Consider the following 22,022-nt stretch of genomic DNA (forward strand, 5'->3'; position numbering starts at 1 on the left):
CTTTTCCAAAACACACCAGGGTTGCCACTGGCCTCTTGTTTTCTTTAAAACATTTCATCTGAGTACTGGTACAAATATTCATGTTATGATGGAATTTGTCTTTTGACTCAATTTAGAGAACAGTGAGAATTTCGATAACTCCATCTGTGTCACCTTTTGAATAATTACAAAAGAAAAAAGTACAAGTCAGAAGATTGCTATTGCATCAATAAAACAGGATTGCATATTTGTTTTATCATTTATAAAAGATGGACTTTAGGTTGCCATTGATAATATAATAAAACAGAATAAACATATGCAGAGTACCAGTATGTTCACAAGTGATATCCATAATTTTTCCACAGAAAAAGTCCACTGGTTCTGGATGGATTAATGTATGTGCTGATGTTCATTAAGCTTTTAACATTAAGGACAGATGGTTTAGCGAATATGTTTGAGAAAAATCACACAGTTTAGCTGATAACTTCAGTTTCTGCATGGGGAGTTTCTGCCACTCTCTTTTTGTGTTAGGTTAGGAACAGGTTCTCAGTAAGAACTTCCTCACAATTATTTGACAAATGGTTTGAAATTGAGTTAATCAGGCATGGATGTCTATGAAAAAGGGATGACGAGACTTGGTACCACAAATGGCTTTATTAGCTTTATTAGTAGTGTGTTTGGCTTTTCTATTGTTACCGCTTTTGGTTACTTACTAGAAACACCGAAAACTTCTTTGGAACTAGATGATCTTTAAGGTCCCTTCCAACCCAAGCCATTCTATGATTAAAGCAACAGATAAAATACTTGCCCTGCTGGAGCTGGTGACAGCTTTTACACCGACTTGAAGGCCAAAACTTTACAATAGTCCTTAACAAGAAATAAAGTTGTAGGCATCTGATGGTACCTCAAGACAACTTTGGGGGATGATATAGTGTCTTTCCCTTGAGTCTTAAGTTTTCCACTTGACAAGGTCTGAACACAATAATAAATCAATAGTCCTCAAGAATTCAAGAGTTCTCAATTACCATAGACATGCACCTTAACAAAAAAAGTACAGCTCTTCCAATGACAGAATAACTATCAAGCAAAAAATTGTGAGGTTTTAGAAATGTCCAAAATTCAGAACAAATTAAACCAGAAAAAATAATACCATCAACTGAAATGCCTATAAAAAATAGAAAATCATTTGAAAAGAAAGAGAATAAGTATATCAGGCTTATTTTGGATGTGGGATTAGTTTTTCTTCTATTTGGGGAAAAAAAAAAAAAAAAAAAAAAAAGCAGAGAAACTAAACCAAAAATCTTTCATAACCTTTCATTCAAATGTGTGTTTAGACTAGTGTGAAATTTACCAACTCATTTGAGTGTCAGTAATATTGCATAGTCATTATGATTTTGTATCTGTTTAATTTTCCTGTCTATTCAATATTAAATTCCTACCTTTTTCTCCAGTGAGTATTTTAAATACACCATTTCTTCTCACCGATTAGAAAATTTCAATGACTGAACAGCCAAAGTGCTATTTACCATTCATAATACACTCTGTCTAGCAGTTTGGAAATTCCTTATTCCTCTGAGTCCTAAACTTCTGATCAGAAACAGGAACAAGACTTATTTTAGATGCCTTGACATCTTAAGGCATCTTGACATTTGCATTTTGCATTTGAATTTGACAAATTTTATTCAAGAAATAGAATGAAACTGACTCCCTCCCCCCCCCCAAAAAAAAAAAAAAAAAAAACCAACTTTTATTAGTTTGCTGCAATTTTTTTTTTTTTTTTTCTGGAGACCAAGTAACGCAGAGTGAAGAATAAGGGTCAGTTAGTGAAAGACTGAGAAAATGGCTTTGCAGTTTTTCAGACATTTAGCACCACAGTGTCGGGAACTTTTTTGTCCACATTTGGAGCTCTTACCAAGCCCTAGTGGTGGGACTTTATTCAGGATTCAGCTTTAAACTACAATTTTTTCCATGTTGATCAGAAAACCCTCAAATTCAGGACAGTCAACTGACCTCAGTCCAGCATGTTCCTCAACCACAGAGAAACCTCAGCAACACCAAGGCTACAAAAAAGTGTATCTGTCCTGTGACATACAATAACCACACTTTGATTTAGTTGTGTATATGTTTCCCTGAAAGTATTAACAGAAAGACAAAAAATAGACTAACCTAATGAGGAAATGAGGAGAGAGGTGGCAGAAAACAAAATGCAACTCAAAAAATATTTGTCTTTCTAAAATGCTGCTTTGTCTAAGTAGGAAACTTTGAAAACATTGCACTAATTTTAATTCAAAAATAAAATAAAACATATTATTATTATTTTTTATCACATTAGCAGAAAAGTGATCTAAAGTAATATTAGGCACAAAGTCATTTATTATTTGATTTACCTAAAAGATTGATTAATACAACTAAATCATTGGAGTTCTTTAGAGGATGAATAAACAGTGAATTAAGATAACAAGGGAATATCTTCTATATGGATATTAAATTATTTTCTGGCAATTACTAGTGTTTTCAGAAGGGTTCACAAAAAAATAGCTCTTTACAGAAATGCAAACAAGGCTGATAGTGGCTAGTTACTGGTCATAGACTTGGGAAATGAACAAATAGGTAATCGGGTATCAAAAAATTAGAAAAAAAATAGTGCTTTTGTTTGTTTGTTTGTTTAAATCTGTTAGATTTATGAGAAAAAAAATATTTTTTATAGACTATATAAAAAGTCATGTCAGCATGAAATGCAGAGAAATGAGATCACAAATAACGGGAGGTGTTAAAGAGAAAAAGTACACGACCGTGACAGCAAAAATGGCAGAAGGCACAGAAGCACATGTGATGTAGTGTGATTTTGGGAAGGGTGAGGTAAGCAAATCTGCAGTTTGGCAATCCTACAATGGATCTTCTATTTTGCACTATTGCTTCATTCACCAAACGCAAAACAAATCTCACTGCATGTTCCCTCTTGGTATTTCCAAAACTGATATGTTCCATGCAGTCTCAATTCCCATTTACTATTTGCATAGTGCAACTTCGTCATGTCTGATTTCTGACCTTTTCATTTTTTTATTAAACGAACATGCCTCAACATTGTTGCCAAAATAGTTTTTATTCTCCATTTTTATTTTTGAAACTGTCCCCCATGATATCCTTATCTCTAAATTGGAGAGACATGGACTTGACAGATGGACCACTACGTGGGTAAGAAATTGGCTGGATGGTCAAGTCAAAGAGTTGTGGTCAACAGCTTAGTGTCCAGGTGGAGATCAGTGAGGAGTGGTGTTCCTCGGGGGTTAGTACTGGGATAGATGCTGTTTAACATATTTGTCAGTGACATTGACAGTGAAATTGAGTGCACCCTCAGCAAGTTTACTGATGACACCAAACTGTCAACGTGGTGGAGGGAAGGGATGACATCCAGAGGGACCTGGACAGGCTTGAGAGGTGGGCCTGTGCAAACTTCATGAGGTTCAACAAGGCCAAGTGCAAGGTCCTGCATATGGACTGGGGAAATCCCGAGTACAAATACAACTTGAGAATGGACTGAGAACAGCCCTGATGAGAAGGACCTGGGGATGTTGACTGATGAGAAGCTCAACATGAGCCAGCAGTGTGTGCTTGCAGCCCAGAAATCCAAGTGTATCCTGGGCTACATCAAAAGAACTGTGGCCAGCAGGGTGAGAGAGGTGATTCTCCCCCACACACTCTGCTCTTGGAGTCTTGCACCCAGCTCTGGGACCTCCAGCATAAGAAGAACAAGGAAGTATTAGGAGTCTGGAGAAGGGCCACAAAGATGATTAGACAGCTGGAGAACCTCTCCTATGAAGAAGGGCTGAGGGAGTTGGGGTTTTTCAGCCCAAAGAAGGGAAGGCTTGGGGGATTTTCAGGGATTGTAGTGATAGGACAAGGGGTAATGGTTCTAAACTAAAAGAGGGTAGTTTTAGATTAGATAATAAGGAAGAAATCCTTTACTGTGAGGGTGGTGAGACACTGGAACAGGTTGGCCAGAGGAGCTGTGGATGCCCCATCCCTGGAAGTGTTCAAGGCCAGGTTGTATAGGGCTTTGAGCAGCCTGGTCTAGTGTTCAAGGTGTCTGTGCCCATAGCAGAGGGTTGGAACCAAGTGATCTTTAAGGTCCTTTCCAACTCAAACCATTCTATGATTCTATGATTTCTATCACTTCCTTCACACTAGCTTCTAGTTTACTGCTCAGTAAAATACATTCTCTTTACATGAAAAGTTCTTTGTAATTGCTAACCTATATTTTACATTTTTCCATATCTCCTCCCCAAATCATTTCCTTTTTTTGTCTTAACCTCACTCTTACCACTACTGATTGCAGATCTTCTAACATCTTATACGTCAAAAGCATATTCCTTCAATTCCCAATTGTCCTCTGTTTTGTTGACTTTCAGGATCATGAAGGATCTTACACAGTTTCCACAAACCTGCCTATAGCTATGTTAAAAGGCTGGGTAATTTTTCTTTCTCCTCTTCCAGTAATAAATAACTCAGTTAACTGAATAAGCATGAAGTTGTTCAGTAAACTGAACAAGTCAGAGGAAGTCAATTAAATATATTCAGTGTACCGTATACATCATGGAACAACATGCTTGTATATGTAGCAGCAAAAAATTACAAACATTACCAATTGTTTTGTTCATATTAATACAACTTTAAAGAAGTTTATTTTATACAGTAGTGTTTATATTGTCCTTTGCAGAAGGGGGAATGAAAACATTACACAGAATTACTAAAGTGCAGGAAAAAATATATTATGGATGAGGTCCAAGCTAATAGTGCTTTTTTCATCCTTTCTAAGGAACCAGATTGCCAATACTAAGGTAAATGAAATAAGAATGGCAGAAAGGCAGAAACAAACCTCTTGGTTTCATAGCAAAACAAGGATAATGACATATATTACTTTCCAACTTCGGGTATATGGATTCAGACAAATTATTACCACAAACAGCACAGCAAGATCATGAAAAACTTAGACTTAAAGAACTTCAGAACATGTTTATATAACTGTAAAAAATTCAAGTACATCAAGAAAAAGAAAGCAAATAATCCTAAAAAAATAAGCATCCAAAATCGTATGTGAATAGTTTTGTTTTTATAATTTAAAGACCAACTTTTACAATTTTTTCTTCAGACAGATAATTCTGAAAATAGGCACACCTCATAAAGCTATAAGCTCAGTTTCAGAAATGAATAGTACAAAAAAGCAGTTGACAATTCTGAGGCTTATTTGAGATTTCCTTGGAAAAGTTTTGTCTGAAAGCTAAAACTGATCTGCAGTAAACACACAGGAATGGGCCCTGATGTAGATGATGTATAGATTGGCTTACTAAATTTTTATTATATATGCTGTATTATGTTTTATACTTGTATATTTTATATAGCAGTATATATTTGCAACTATTTTATACATACTTATATAAATGTATGTAAGTGTTAATAAATATATTTCACTAAATCAAAGCCATTGAGAAATGACAGACTTTTTAGAGCCTGTGAAGCCTAAATTTTCAAAACCATCTGCCACCCAGTACTTCAGTTCTCATAAAGACACATGTAACACCATGGGCTAATAATATCATTTTGTGAAATAGAAGAATACAAGTTGTGTTCCTATACAAATATTCATAGGATCACGTTACCCAAACCCACAATTATTCTGGATGATTTGGCTACATAATATTAGATTCCAAACAATATTATAACTTTGTGGAAATAATATAGTCTCTCCCCCTAATTTCTACTTCAGTTGACTGTATTGGGAAAAAGTCTGTTTTGTTTTCTTTGTTCCATCGAATACACTTAGCATGTGCTTACTCAACTGAACTTTTCACAGCTAAACTGTATTCATTTCGTACATTTGAGCCTTCTGTGCTGATATCTGTTCAGTACCAGCACTTTTATAATGCTACAGCTGTACAGTCCATTTATATCACAGCCATCAAAATAGGCAAAAACATACTCTTAAAGTCTATTTTTTAAAAATGGGCAATGATTTAATTAAGAGCTCACTGTAATTCAGTGAACTACCATGTTTAACTTTGTTTTCAAATCTTACAGTGAAGAGGAAAAGAAAAACTCTTCCTCTTAGAAATGTAGGTATCATTTAATACACAGTATTATAAGTATATGAAATCAAGCATATTATAACATAGTTAACTCTTTTCAGTCTTATTAAACTGAATGGAGAGCATAGTTCAGTTTTATCTCAGATTAACTACAGCTTTGCAAAAACAAGCATGTGAAAATAATGAACTAGTTTGAACAGATTATTCTAATAATTAGAACAGCTACTTCTGCATAGCTGCTGGCTATGGAAAGAAACCTAGACATCCTGAATTAGGAGACTTTAAGTACTCCACTACTAGATAATTTGTATCTCAAGTTACAAAGCACCAGATTCACCACACAAACATGTCTTGTAAAAATAACGGATCGTCATGAACTTTAGTAATTTATTAGGGATGCTCTGTTCAATATCCTCTTTCCTCCATTTCTATGGAGAGTACACAGCTTTATTACTGCAAGACAACACATATAAAAATGAGACCAGGAAATTTGGGGTGCTCTTTGTTTATCTGGATAATTAATACGCTTGATATGTCTGTTAAAATCATTTATTTATTTTGAATATTTATTATGAATATTTTATTCTCAAAATAAACAGGTTGCCTGAAGACATAAACCTTGTGGTCAATCATATAGGTAGTTTTTCATTTTGTTTGACTTTTCTCTTATTTCTAAGTTACATATGTTTAACAGCAACTAGTAAGTCTTTCAAAATCTACTGCATACAAACAGATGTTGAAGTCTAGAAAATTTCAAATCACCTACTTACAGAAATGGGTTCACAGTTGTCCCTGCCCCACAAATTAATTTCACTAATTTTCAAAGCAGTTTATCACCTTAGATAGTAAATCAGATTAAAACTCAATATCAGATTAAAACGCTTCCCAATAGAGAAGTTCAGTTATGTATTGATACAAAAAAGTGATATTAATTTAACTTACAGATATTTCAGATTTTCAAGGTCTCCAAATGCCCCACTAGGTATTCTTTTAATTTGATTGTTGTTTAGAAGCCTATGAAAAGAAATAAAGAAAAAAATGTTTTAGCATACAAGAACAGTATGAAAAAATGTGTAATAGTGTAAATGTAGCATGAAAATGTAAAAGAAGTAACAAAACAAAAGACTTTTTTGCTAACAGTAACTGCTAGAAGAAAAACTGCTAAGTGTTTACAAATTCTCAGTCACTGCCTTGCAAGAGAAAAGTCTGGACAAAATAATAAAAAAAAAAAGTCTAAAAACTGAAATAACGTTGCTTTTTGTAGACACCTAAGATGAAGGAAAATAAAATCCTGGTGCCACAATTACACAGAGGGCTGAATTTGATAAAATTGACATTATCAAAGAATTGTCATTAGCAGGTGCATTCTCCCTGAATATTTCTCACTATTCTTCTATGTACTAAGGTCTTCACATCACACACGAACACAACTGTCTGCATTCACAAATGTGCAATCACCTATCAGAAACATGCTTGCAGACATTTCAAAAGTGATGTTTGAAGGAAATACAAAGGAAATACTAAGTAAAAAAAACAAAACGAAACAAAAAAAAAACTATAAGGCCCATATAGTGTTATGGATGTGTAAAAAATGTCTTTTACAAAACATGGTCTTCTCTTTACATACATACACAGTAACCGAGATCTCAAAAGGAAGCTCAGTAGGAATAAATCTTTCCAAATTCTGCCATCCTGGCTGGTATTACAATAAGAAAGTTCAAAACATTAGAAACAGAGCTTATCAAATATTTTTTAACTGCAACACATTTGAACACCTGAACCTTTGAACAGCTTTGTTGTGACTACATATTACATCATATGTGATATTACAACTAAAATATTTATCACAATTTAGAAACAATGATACAGTAAAGTTGTGTGGTGTTTATTTATTTATTTATTTATTTTGTATTTGCAATTAAAGAATGTTTTAATGTTAATAAAATATTAGGATGCAAATACTTTCCTTTTTTATTTTAACAGACATACGCCTGGTGTTGCTTTCAAATACTTTGGACTTAAATGTTATTTCCCTCACCTGTGTAAATACTACAGCTGAAATTTGTTAGACTACTTACCTGTGAAATGTGAGTAAATTTGGCACAGTATCAAGTTAACCATATTAAATCAAAAGGGAAAAGGGCCTTAGGGTTGAAAAATAACTTACAGTGTGTTCAAGTTTTTAAGCCGTCTAAATTCTCCAGGCTGGATTTCTTTAATCCTATTAAATCTTAGATCTCTGTAGAATAAATAAAAAAAAAATAAACATGTTATTTAGAGCAAAACAAACAAACAAAAATGATGTATTTTTTCTTAAGAAAAACTGAACTAAGCACAAGGCTTTGGGGACCACTATGACCAGTCTCCATCCATAAACCTTAAATATGGATAAAGGCAGAAGCAAAACAATTCTAGTTTGACAGCGTTTAGCAGAGGATTCACCAAATACAGGTGAATTAAGGCTGCATCTAGGCTATTCATGAAGGATATTCTCTTCCACGATGAAGCATCTTGTAATGGGATGTTGGCTTTTATTTCACTCAGTGGAATTGTCTTCATATTCTAAAAGCTGCTTGTAAATAACAGAGTAAAACTCTAGAAAGAAAAAAAAAAGAGATCAGAAAAAAGCTCAAAAGAAAAAGATAAAGATAAAGATAAAGAAAAAGAAAAAGAAAAAGAAAAAGAAAAAGAAAAAAGAAAAAGAAAAAGAAAAAGAAAAAGAAAAAGAAAAAGAAAAAGAAAAAACAGCTTTCAGGACTTCTAAGCTACTCCACTCTTCTGTTCTGGATAAGGAGGCATAGGTGCCTTCTGTTGGCCTGCTTTTAAAACCTGTAAAGCCAGTTGCTTGAATTTGTTTTCTTATTTAATTATACTTTCTCCTAACTTTTGATATGTCTTCAACACCTTCAGCTTCCAGCTACGAGAATTTAGCTTATAGCTTAATGAGAGTTTCTCCAAGAAGCAAACTCCAATTTTTCAAGTGAGATGCTGAAGAGAAAGCAGTGACATGGAGTATAGATGCTCAGAAACAGATTCAATCAGCTCATTTTGATGACCAACAGACCCAAGCAAAAGAAAAAGAAAACCAGGAAATAATTTTCTGCCTGATTAGCAAATTGAATTGGCTTCCTGGAAGGTCACAAAAGTGAGAGAGGGACTGGAAGGAAAGAAGAGGACCTGATCTGGTCTGCCATCTTCCCTAGCACCTGATGATGGATGTGCATAAAGAAGGACCATGTCATCTCTGGCAAGCAAACAGAAGGGAAGCAAATTGAAGTACGTAAAATCTGAAAGATCACAACCACCATGCTTATTGCACTGTTATTTTTAGAACATTACCAATTGCTTCAGATAAAAAATACAAAGAATACTCCCCTTTTTTGTTCTCTAAATTGTTATAATTATGCTTCATGAGCTATTTCTTGTACACAGAGAACAAAAAAAGCAAATTCATGACCATTGTAGATTTCTCAAGAACTGTTTTTTTTTTTTTTTTTTCAAATTGTCTTAATTTCCTTATCTAACAGGATAATAAACCATGAACAAGGAAATAAGAGTATACATTATGCATATTAGTTTGGGGTTTTGATACAGGCCATATATATAAACAAACCAGATAAATATGGCTTGGAGGAAATTTCTGTAAAACAAGTGTAAAACAAAATTGGCAGGAAATAAGATAGAGAATAAGATTAGTTACTGAATAGAAAAGCTGTATCAAGTAGAACTAGGCAGAAATCTGACATAAGGTATTAAATATTTCAAGACAATGATGGTAGAAGGAAAAAGTAAGGTTAAAAGTAAGGTTCATACAGATGCTGACAAGTTTGGAGTGACTAAAAATATTTTGGAGGATGTTTGAGATGAGAAACAAGCCTGAAGTTATAAATCCCTGAGAAGTGGGAATAATTAACTGAACAGCAGTGAGGCAGGGAACTACCAGAGAGCCACTAGTTTTTCAAGTCAATAAAGGCTTGCGTTAACAACAACCAGCCTCAACCAACAATGCTGTACCAGAGTGGAAAAAAAAGCATGTACAACACAAAACAGGAGCATTGTTTCTCAGGCCTGAAATATCATCCTCCCATAGTATAGATCATATTCAAGATCAGCTCTGAAAACTGCTTTTCAGGCGATGGGAGCAAAAAGCAAGGGACCTGATCCCTTGGATGGCAGAAATAAGGACTGTGTTAGACTGCTGAATAACAATTTGGTAGCCTAAGCAAGACCATTATGATACAGATCTCCAGAACAAGTATATTTTGTGTTGCTGAAATCATGTGGTTAATCTGCAGGATGAGGTTCTTTGCCCCTTTTTTTCTGCCCAACCATGTTGCCAACTTTCCTGTTACTCCCCAAAGCTTGTTCCCTGTCCATTTGCTTCTTTCACATTTATGGGTTTCCCTCATTTTGTTTTTACAAACCAACTGAATCCCTTCTGTATGCTCAGCAATCCTGACATCCAAATCCTGCTACCTGCCAGATAGCAATGGATGGTGGAAGCAGTAGCCTGAGGCAGTCCACCTCAGTTTTTGACTATCTTTTTTTTTTTCCTTCCTCATCAGTTACCAATTATCGCTGAAAGGAAAACAATAAATGAAACTGTCAATAAAAATAACACACTTATGGTGACAGCATGGGATTTTAGAATACTATAATATTTTTGAATAAATATCTAAAACCGTTATATATTCATTTCTTGTACATGGGCGATATGAACAAATTTAGTAGACCTGCCTCCTAATTCAAGTTATTGCCTTTATTACATATTTACAGTGAAAATATTTATTCTTTTAAATCATACCTAGACAACACAGAAATACTTTTAGGGAAAAGGAGGCTACTGCAACTTTCTTATATTGAATTATCTGGGCTTCTGTTCCAGTACCTAAGCATCTTCCTTCAGAGCAATTCTGCCTGACCTCCCTAAATGCTTTCCTAATATTGTTATTTCTTTGCTCACATTTACAAACAGTGTCAACTATGCATCGTAAACCAACGACTCCCAGGATTACTTTCCTGGCCCTGCGTCATCTGCTCCGTGCTAAGTCATGGAGCACGAGCAGGAAATGATTGGGCAAGCGTGAGGTTGCGGGGGCCAAGAACGTGCCAGGGAGCACGCTGACAATTTAGCACTTGGACGCCCTTGGAGGCGCGCTCCAGCGCCTGCAAGCAGGCTGGGTCCCACAGCTCTGCTTGCAGATGCCAAGCAGCACGCAGCAAAGGGAGAGCAACAAGCAGCTGCTTAGCAGGCTTCCTTTGCCCGTGTTTCAATGCAGATCTCTAAGATTTAGTTATATAGCATGTAAACAAATGCAAAATGAAATAATAGCTCTAAATAAAAAGTTGGTTTCGTATGACACAAAATAGTGAATGCTGTATATCTAACTTCAAAATTTGCTGAACTATCTGAAATGATGCCTCAGGTTTGCACTTTCTTTGTGAAATGTTAAATTTTAACACCAAGTATTTTTCTTTTTTGTGTGACAAAGAGCTTGTATTAGTAAGCAAATGGGTTGGGCTACAGATTCTTTTTGTCTGGATGAAAATAAACTCTAATAAATTCCTTATTTGAAGGAGACTATTTTTAACAACAGTAGACTAATATTTCCAAATTAGCTATCAAAAATAACTTTTAACAGTATTTGTATATAATTAAACAAGATGAAAACTTCTAAATATATAAAGAATATTATGCAGCTCCTACTGTCATATATAAACTAGTTTTCCCATGGCAGCTCTTAGCACTCCACAATAAATTTAAGTTTGCCCTGGCAGTACACAGTAATGAAAACTGAGCTCTCTGTTAACACATTCTAACGAGCAAGACAACATTCAGGCATGTAAATGCATTGCAAGTTTATAAAAAGTATTTTATAGAATACAGCAATACATACTGAAATGCATTAATGACTATGAAAATCACACAATCGAATATACAGTGAGCTATACAGCTTTGGAATATACTGAACTTAAAAATCAAGCAACTTACAAGAAAAGCCAATTTAAAAAGTTTGTTATTATACTCTGAAATACAGGAATCCTTCGCTATGAAATAACTGCTTTTATTCAGAACAAACCATGCACTAAAATTAAAACAAACTTTATTTTTAAATAACTTTTTTTTTTTTTTTTTTAACACAAAATCTACACTGTTTTTGTTTATCTTTTTCTAATTATTGCAAAACAACATCCTAAGAAGAGAGTTAAGGCTCTACATTTCATTAGTTTTATAAAAGAAGAGACTTGGTGTACTTCAATAATCCTACTACAGATTCTTTTTGGTATATATTTGACTTTTAAAGGTGCTGTTTTATCCTCAAACTAAAACAACAACAGCAAAAAGAACTATTCTAAATAAAACTGACTGGGCTGTCAACATGTCACATACTCCCATCATACACCTCAAAATGTGGTAGCCTGGGCATCCAGTTGCGGATATTCAACGTCAAAACAAGTCCCACCCCTCCAGTCACCACCGGCCTCCAGTTGGTGGTAAGCTATTTGCTGCCAGGTAATAAGCACTCACTAAGCTGCAGCTCATACAAAAGCGGTGTCCCCAAATGGAGCAAACAGGCTAATTCCTCATTAAGTGAGGAGGAGAGCACCAGGACTTCTCCTCCTGCTCCACCCCTGCCATGACCTTCTCATCTCAGCCTACAGACTAGCTACCCTGGCACTTCACTAGCCACAAGGGATCTCCTTAAGATCCCTTAACAGCTTTACACAGAGTATATTGGAAAAGACTTTTTATGTTTTTCAGTTTTAATTCATGTCAGAAATAAAGTGATCATGATACAAAACCATATTAAGATCTTTAATAAGAAAGGAAAAGTAAAAAATAACCTGTTAAACTATTGTTTCATTCATAGATCTCTCTCTCAATATATATACAAACATAGTTGGCCGATTTTTATCCAATTTATGGATATATAAACAATGTATTGTGTGATGATTTACTATAAAACATATCTTGTGGCATAGTGTATGTATGCAATCCACCATCAGGGCATTAACAAAGAACTATACATCTCACATTTGCATCTGAGAGAAATGGTGAGATTAGAAAGATTTCAAATCTTGTATCACAACTACAGGTATTCTTTCCATTGTTATAGGTTATACACAACTTTTTTATACAGTGTTCTATGAATTAATTACATTGCACTGAAACCTCAATACAAAAGCCTTAGAACATTAAATAAAATATTTCATAACAGCAAAGACAGCTGAAAACATTCAGAACTTTGGTAGTGCATCCTCCTGGGTGCAAGATGGAAACCAAAGCAAAAATTAAACTGAAGGCTCATTGCTAGATATAACAGTAAGACTTATAAAACATGACATAAATAAATATAGATTCCAATTTTAACAACTGGAATCACCAAAATACCTCCCAATCAATGATATCTTCAGAATATTAGACTAATGGAAGTGATAAAACTGAGTTTACTTTGGTCACTTTTTGTTTTACTGTTACAGAATGCTTGAGAGAACTTCTCTATATTTAAGTGGAAACTTTTAGACATGATGTATAATTTCACCATCTGTTTACAGCTCTCCTGAATTTGGTAAAGATGAATGTAAACCTACAATACAAGCCCTGCTTCCCCCGCAGACGAGAGGATATTTTTTGAATAATACATTAATTTGTTATTGTTCAGTGTTGTGGCTAACTAACATGGCTTGTACTAACTTCAAATAATTCTGTGACATGATACACTTCCTTTTTTAATACTTTTTGGTACACCTGCTGGTCCACATCACCTATACTACCAACCTGTATAATATCCCTTTAATCATTTGGAATCTACCAGCATTTTTCATAATTTTTTCTTGTCCAAAAATGAAAAAATATTACTTTACTTTAAGAAACACTGCATAGTAATTAGACTAAGTGAAACAAACAAACAATCAAAAACATAAGTTCCAAAAAAACGTAGAACTACTAGGTTTCTCCAAGAAACAGCTGCTGTTTGAAACATGATGTTGACACATTAATGACTTCTATTATCTTCATTAGAAAACAAACCAAACCAAACAAAACAACAACAACAAAACACTGAAATGAAAATAAATATTGAATCTTCATTAGCAGTGAAGGTAAGTACCTCATTATATACATCATTTCACAGATTAAATGGTATTTTAGCATTGATTTAGGACATGAAAGTTTTTGAATTCAAATCCCTGCCAGGTCAGAGATATTTCCTCAGTTCAAGAGAAACAGAATCACAGCAGCAAAATGGAAATATCTAGAAAAATCCTACTCTCCTAAACATCTTAAAACCTGGAAGCTCTCAAATGCAAAGTTTAGACCATAAAAGTACAAACCCTATACCAAAACCCCACCCAGTGAAAATCTCCAGTGAAAATCGTTTAAAGCTAAAGGGTTTGTAAACTGCATACTAATACAATGTTTATCACTTAAATCTGAGAAATTAAAAGGAGGTGGTGGCTTTGGTTTGATAAGAATCAACAGGAATAATGCAAAATGATTTCAAACGATGGTGTCCTTGTTACTATAATCTCTCTGAAACTCAGAGATATAAAAAGTCTGAAAGAGATCTAGGTGTGAAAGCCCATATATTCACTTGTTCATCTGTTAAGGGTAGCTAATCAGCACCAATAATAAAAGCCAAAACAGAAAAATAAGAAAAGCCAAAACAGAAAAATAATAATTCCATCAGCTGCATAATATACACTGAATCAAGAAAAAAAGTGCAAACCAGTTATTTTCTTTCTCCTTTACTGAAAGAGGAAACAATTTAATAAGTGAAATAAATATTAAATTGTTAGATCTATTTGGTTTGATAGGTTAAATTAATGATTTTATTTAAAGAGTGACTATTGCATTGATCATTTGTTTACCTCCCTTTAGATGTTTTGAAAAGGTAGGAATTGTCATAAGTGGATCATGTCACCAGTGGCAAATTCAAAAGAATGTTTCAAGAGAAACATTATTTTTTTTTTCTAATAGTTGAACATTAGTTACAACCCAGCAGAAATAACCTATACCATAAATGCCAAACTACTATGTTTCTCAACACAGAACAAAAGAATTGCAAATGCCAGCAAGACTACATTGCTTATGTCTACTTTATTCTTATTCTTTTTTTATTCAAGGTCATCCCAGCAGGAAATGAAAAACAGCCATCAGCATAGTAAAAACATTCAAACAGAGCAGAGCATGAAAATTGCACAAAAGAGGTTATATAATCAAGTCAGAGCAGTAACTGGATGATGTCAATGGCACTTTAATGCTGCTTTAACTACTGCCCTGTAAAAAAATGTGTCACTTTGTTGAACAAACAAAGAGAAGTCCTCCACTTTAAAAAAATAAAACCCAAACCCACTTTCAGCTATAGCACTACTTACATTAATCCTCACTACGAGCAACATGCCATTTTCTAGAATACCAGAAGAACCAAGACATTTTTTTGCCTGATTTTAAGATTTGACCTTAGTGATTCTTTTAGAAACAAAATTATATTGTTCTCCTTTTCTTGGCAATCCCTTTTCTGGATGAATTCTACCCCACTCTAATTACTACATATAGTACATGATTTTCTCTAATTAGCATTGGGAGATTTTATTATCTGTACATCACCATTCAGCACATAAAATAAAGCCACTGAACTTTTATATGGAAAAGTAAAACATAATTCTTGCATGGTAAGTATCTATTACAGTCAATAATATTTAGTATACCATAATTCTAGTAAGAAAAGTGAATGGCTGGATCATAAATACATTGAAATTTGTAGCATTGGACAGAGAAGATTTGGCAGTACTCCCCTTGATCATAAAACCATGTTTACAAAATATTTTTTAAAAATCTGGATGATATTATTATAATTTAAATAATGCCTGATTGGGTCAAATATGTAAGATTTGTTGAAAGGGACTTTCAATTTATAAGTCTTAAAAAATATATGTATCAGGTGCAGTTTTGGTGAATGTAAAGCTTATGATCTCCAAGCCTTCTCCAAGAGCTGAGGATTTGTTTTAACTAACAATTATTTTGCCATTAGAGTTGAAAGGAAAACATTTAAATGTGAACTCAGTGAAACGCAATGCAGTATTGTCTTACTAAGTCTGTAGATCCCCTTGCTGCCTTTGTTGCCAATTTTTCCAACCAGCTGTGCAGTACCATTAATAAGACTCAAGCGGGATTTGCTGTTTCAAAGTTTTAGGCACATAGGCTTAACTGACATGAATTACATGTGGAAATTTTACTTGGTGTGATCTTTGTCTTATCTACTTTCAGAGTTTTCCAAAATCCATCTGCTCCAGAAACACTGTATTTTGAATGTATAAGTTTTATTTTATAATTGTTTCTAATTCTCATGCTATGTTTAAGGAAAAAGAGAGAGAGATAAAGAGTGTGAGAGATTTAGGAGTATGGCTAGAGGTAATGTTATTTGTGCATCTTGAAAAAATAACAAGGTAAAATCTAATTTTAGTGCTCTCAGGGGTCACTGTTTCTAAAACCAAACAATTAAAAAGGTTATTGATACTACAGTCATGACTCACAGCTGATTATTTTTGACACAAATATCCTCAGGAAAGGGCTATTTTCTTGCCCTGTGCTTATGATAGCCATGCCCAATAAAATTGGCCAGAATATCTGTGCATGATGCTGCATTAAAATAAACACTAGATGGATAAGGTCTTGGATCAAGTGAAGAATGAAGTGATGGTTGGCAGAATCAGTATTGCAAAGAAATATTGATACATTGAAAAAAAAAATAGAGAATTAGACAGAGAGCTTTTCAGTTTCTTTCTCAATATCTACCCTGTTTCAAATGTACTTCTCAATTAAAAAAAAAAAAAGTTTCTTTTCTACAGTTCACTACAGAAGGCAACAAAGAGGGAAGTGTATGGCATAGCAGGAATCACTGACACAAGTGCTGCAATATTGTTTTATAGTTAATAGTCATCTAAGTTATTACAGTGAAAAATCCACAAAAATAGTGCTTTTATGTTATGATCATATATGAGCATTTGTTCTGATATCTACCATTGTGCAAAATAATGTTTTTGCACTTTTCTTCCTCGCAAAGATGCTTAAGTCGAAATTCTTTATCTATGAAATACTGGTATTCTCAGAGGAAAGAACTGAAAGCCAAAAAGAAGCATTATCATCCTCTGACTTCCCACTCAGGACATGTCCCAGAACAGTAGAGAAGTTCCTGTCTTAAGGCAATTATTTCTGACAGCGCTGAACTACGCCTTTGAGAAAAATATAAAACTGTGATTCAGAAAGACTATGAATCAAGTGAGAACCTAAAGAAAGTCATTCTGGTAGTTAACTTTGTTCACTGTTAAAAATGGGACAATCAACCTTCCTTCCAGCTTGAATGGGTTTATCTTCAGATTCCATTCACTCAAATTAAAAAGCTGTAAGTGAAATACAGCATTGATTATTTTTTCTTAAAGTACATCCAAAGGAGTTAAGGAATGAAGTTCATACGTGATATTTTTTTCAGTAATTCATAAAGACTAACAAAGATAAATTAATTTAAAAAATATATATCCTAAAACACCAAAAAGGTTGAGCCGGAAAATATATTTCTAATCCTTTGTAACAAGGGTTTTTCTGATTTTGCTCTGTGGGAGATTAATTCTTTCTTTCCCGTCAGGAAAACGGATGCAGATGCATTACAAGCTACTGAATGTTCATAGTCATAGAAGAAAACACGCACTGCTACACAAGTTACCTCAGTTTCACTCAGGTGCCAGAGGTCTGATCCCTTCCTAAGCCTCCTTGTAGCTCTGCCATTTCAGTCTCCCTTACAAGGGTACTCAGGCCATGGGTGGAAGGCAATCAGCTCCGAGTGTCAGCAGATCTTACAGCTGAAATTGTGGACGTGAGACCTGAGAGATGTAACGAATGGCAGGTAAACTAAAAAATATGAGTACGAAGTGTGATTTTTCCTGTCAATGCATTTTCTGCACTTGTCTTTCATCAGGGAAGGCAGTTTCACTGATGCAGTCCTGTGATCTTGCATTATAGTCATTTTACCAGCAAATAATGTTCAGTATCTACAATGCCAATGACTTTCCTAAAGAATGTCTATTTTGTCTCCTTCAATTCAAAGTCTTTAAATACAAGATCCATGTCAAGCCAAAGGATGGGGAAAATTGAAGGAATCACTGCAACTAAATCTAACATCTAAATCTAACTCAAAAGGCTTCATTCATCATAAATCCATGCGTCACTCTCCCTCCCTAAAAGGCAGATTTTATCAGAACACATTTCCAACTGTTAAGTACTTTCCAGTAATTTCTAACATAGTGATAGTCGTATTGTGTTCAAACAGACTCAGAGGTGTTAGAATTTATCCGGATGCTTGTTGTTATGGAAACAAAAGACATTTTACTATTCCTATGAAAAGCATAAAGATCAGAAAAACAAATGCAGGTATTCTGTCACTTGGCTGCAGCCTGTCTTCCTGGTGCCTGACAAAGCGACTGTTCTTCGTTCCACTTAATGGAAAATTGCAGGTCAGCTCACTGAGAAAGCTGCAGCTCTTGGGATTGAATTGTCTGCTTCCTGAGGCTAATGACAGGCTGCCAGAGTAGATAAGTTAGCAACTTTCATGTTCTGCCTTCCGCTCCTCCTGCTCCTGGCCAGGCAAACTGAGCAAGAACCAGGAGTGTTGGGGCTGCGTTAGGCCTCCTCCCAATATTTATCTCCTCATTCCTCATCAGTGCAGACAACCTCAGCACAGGAATCTGTGCATTCCTCCCTCTGAGGAGCAGAGAAGTTGTTTTCTGCCTATAAAGAGCACTGGAAAAAGACTTTTAACTGTAAAATACCCAATGGAGCAGTTTTAGGGATGGAAATCTCTAAATATAGATTATTCTTTTCTTTTATCTTCTTGCTAGGTCCATTCTAACACCTATATCAAAATTCTAATAATAACAACAACGAAAAAAACCTTTAAAAGAATTTTAGAGTCACTTGTCATTTTCCACTACTGCTCATTTCCCACTCATGTTTCCTAATCATCAGGAAACAACCCATGTTACAGAATGTATCAAAAGAATAAATATTAATAAGAAATATTACATTGTATATGTTTTTATCATATTCCACAATTCGTAGTGGAATCAACATACACCTCATTTTACCTCTCAATTCCTGAAAACTGTAGATGTGTCTGAAGTTTCCAAATCAGTGTTACTAGTCTTTATGTCTTTGTTAGTTTTTCTACATTACAATAGTCTCTCAGGAGATGACATTTGTCTTAAATCATGCACCCTTCTTGCACTTCTAACATTGCCACTACTAAGTCAACAATTAATTAAAAACATTTTTTCTTCTTTTTTTCTTTTATATTTCTGTAATTATTTCTTCACTTTAACAAAGTCCTAAAAATACCAGAAAAAAAGTATTAAAGATAAAAATTGTTTTTACATGTTATTCCTAAGGCAAAAAAGTTAATTTCTGAATATAAGTGAAGGTATCAGATAGAATACACTCTGCTACTGTAGCCTTCACAGTTCAATGCCATTTTAAAGTTGTAGTTCAGTCTGATGTTTCCATTTTGAACATATTTCAATTTGTTTTCATCGCTCCTTACCAGTTACAAACCACTAAGATGATATAAATATCACTTGGGCCCCAATGCTCTCATTGAGTCTTGAGCTCTCAATGAATCTTTACTGGTGTTCAAACAGAAAGAAAAATGCTTTCAACAACGTTCATATGCAACAAAAGAGGAAAAGTCAAAACATTTGATTATTCTTGAAAAAAATAAAATGAAAATAGTAGAAATACACCTGAAAGGTTAATTTAAACATCAACCTGCATTTTAAAATATGCAGATGTTTTCAAATATCCACATAAAAAATACAGAGCATAATAACTGGGAATGGCATTAATTAAAAAAGAATTTAGGAAAGTCAAAGCTGTAGACATTTCCAAAGAAATAAATTTGATGTTCTCAGGTGAGGGCAGCAGGCATGAGGAAGTGATGAGTCTCATCAACACAGGATGAGACCTCTTTAGCAAGGAAATCCTCAGCAGTGCCACTTATGATTCCCATCCCTCTCTCTGCCTGAACATGGCTCTCCAAGTTGTTTTCCAAGGCTGGCTTATTTTTAAGGTTTTCCCTGAGGTCAGGACTATTTTGGTGACAAAGAACAGCCTTAGGGACCAGTTAACAGCTTCCCTCAGTGGCAGCAGTGGATGATGGAGTTTCTTTCCTCTTGCTCCTTTCCAGGCCACCTCTTCACTGGGGCTATTACCATTGTTCACAGGTATCACAGCACACAAAGATCAGGGAAATGATTCAGAGTGAAGCCACATATGTTTTTCCCTTGTTTATTTTTCAACTAATTCCACAAACCAACTAAGAAGACAAAGGACAGAAATGAGCAACTACTGCTGGCAGCCAGCACCCAAAAGAAACTTAAGAACCTCTCATAGGGTGACTCTGTGGTATTGTTTATTTTTTTTTTCCTTGTTTTTGTTTTGTTTTGTTTTTCAGTTTGGTTTTGTTTCGTGTTTAACTGCAAAGAGGTATAATCACTATTTTATAAGTTAAAAAAGATGCGATATTTCCTAAACCACCAAAGAGAAAATTCAAACAAATCACACAGGTACATACCAGTGTTAATACACTAAATAGACCAGCTTTTTAAATATTTACAATTTTCTTTTAGGGGTTGGACTCTATGTTCCTTGTGGGTCCCTTCCAGCCTGGGATATTCTATGATTCTATGATTTTTAATATACAGTATAAATAGCCGTCTCAAAATATATATACATACATATGTTCATGAGTACTATCTGCAGCCAAATATCAAAAAAGGTTAGTTTCAGTAACAATACATACTCACAAATTATTCTCAGCTATGAATAATAGGTCTTTAAAGTTACCTTTCAAAATGATATTTTTACACATTTTGATGTGTAAAAATGTGTATAATTTGCAAGTACTCCATTTGACTAAAAACACTGCCATACTGCTTAGAAAACAATGAAAACATTTTTATTTTTTATTTGCTATGATTATTTGCCAAAGTTCAAGTTCACCTGAAAAAAATCCCCTGGACCTAAAGTACCTTTGCAGTAAAACTGGTCAGAAGGACAAATATATCCTCTAATCCAGAGGCATACAGATGCCAATTTAAGGTTGGGATTTCCAAAAGCACTTAGACACCTTAAGTAGAATTTAAAATGCTGAAGAGTCCAAGCCACAAAACCAGCACTTAACGTCTTAAGCACATAAATTTCTACTGGTAAAATTTCCTCAGACATCAGATGCTGTGCTACTACAGCAGTAATGTCACTGAAATCTCTCCTCCTGAGGCTCTGCCTGCTCATACCCTTGCTCTGGTCTCCAGAGGGACAGATGCTTCCCATGTCCAGACATAGGGCTAAAGACACGCTTGTGCTGAATGGACATTTTATTTCCCACCCACTGAAGCTTTGCTGATTTGCAGTTAAAAACACTGGATTTATGAAGCCAAAGAGACACCAACCAAAACAAAATTTATTTATATATATATATTTTTTTTAAATACAAGGAGGCATTCAACATTTTTTTTCAAATCCTGATGCCATTGGAAACTTGTTGCATGCTGTCCTAGACCTTAAAAATAATATAATTTATGGACATCTACCATCATGTTCAATTATCTCCAAAGTTCAAAAGTGAAATAAATAAGTTCCATCCAAATAATCTGCTTGTTTTCATAAGATTTTTCATTTGTTTGTTTATACTGTCCAGAAGATTGGCACCTGAAAAATGAAATATTGCTGTGAAGAAATCCCTGTGACCTTTTCAAAACAAATTCAGCCTGCAAAAGCCAGTAAGTAAAAATAAGATATTTTCATATTTAAGGAAATTATATTTGTACTGGGTTTACATTGCAAGAGTTTGGTGAGCAGAGCCCAGAAATTGCCCCATGTCAGATCAGAGCCAGCTCCAGCCAGCTCCAAAA

At 34.5% G+C, this 22,022-nt stretch overlaps 1 protein-coding gene across 2 annotated transcripts in view; it reads right to left on the minus strand.

Moving 5' to 3' along the window:
- PXDN (peroxidasin) overlaps nucleotides 1–22,022 on the minus strand; it is an 81,759-nt gene that overhangs the window by 48,411 nt on the left and 11,326 nt on the right. For both annotated transcript variants that reach the window (XM_068678490.1, XM_068678489.1), the window contains exons 2-3: nucleotides 8,230–8,301; nucleotides 7,005–7,076 (exon numbers count right to left, since the gene is read on the minus strand). In XM_068678490.1, the coding sequence (XP_068534591.1) occupies nucleotides 7,005–7,076; nucleotides 8,230–8,301 (144 nt within the window). The remainder of the gene's footprint in view (nucleotides 1–7,004; nucleotides 7,077–8,229; nucleotides 8,302–22,022) is intronic.

This window comes from Anas acuta, chromosome 3 (genome assembly GCF_963932015.1).
Source record: "Anas acuta chromosome 3, bAnaAcu1.1, whole genome shotgun sequence".
In the NCBI taxonomy this organism is placed as follows: Eukaryota; Metazoa; Chordata; class Aves; order Anseriformes; family Anatidae; genus Anas; species Anas acuta.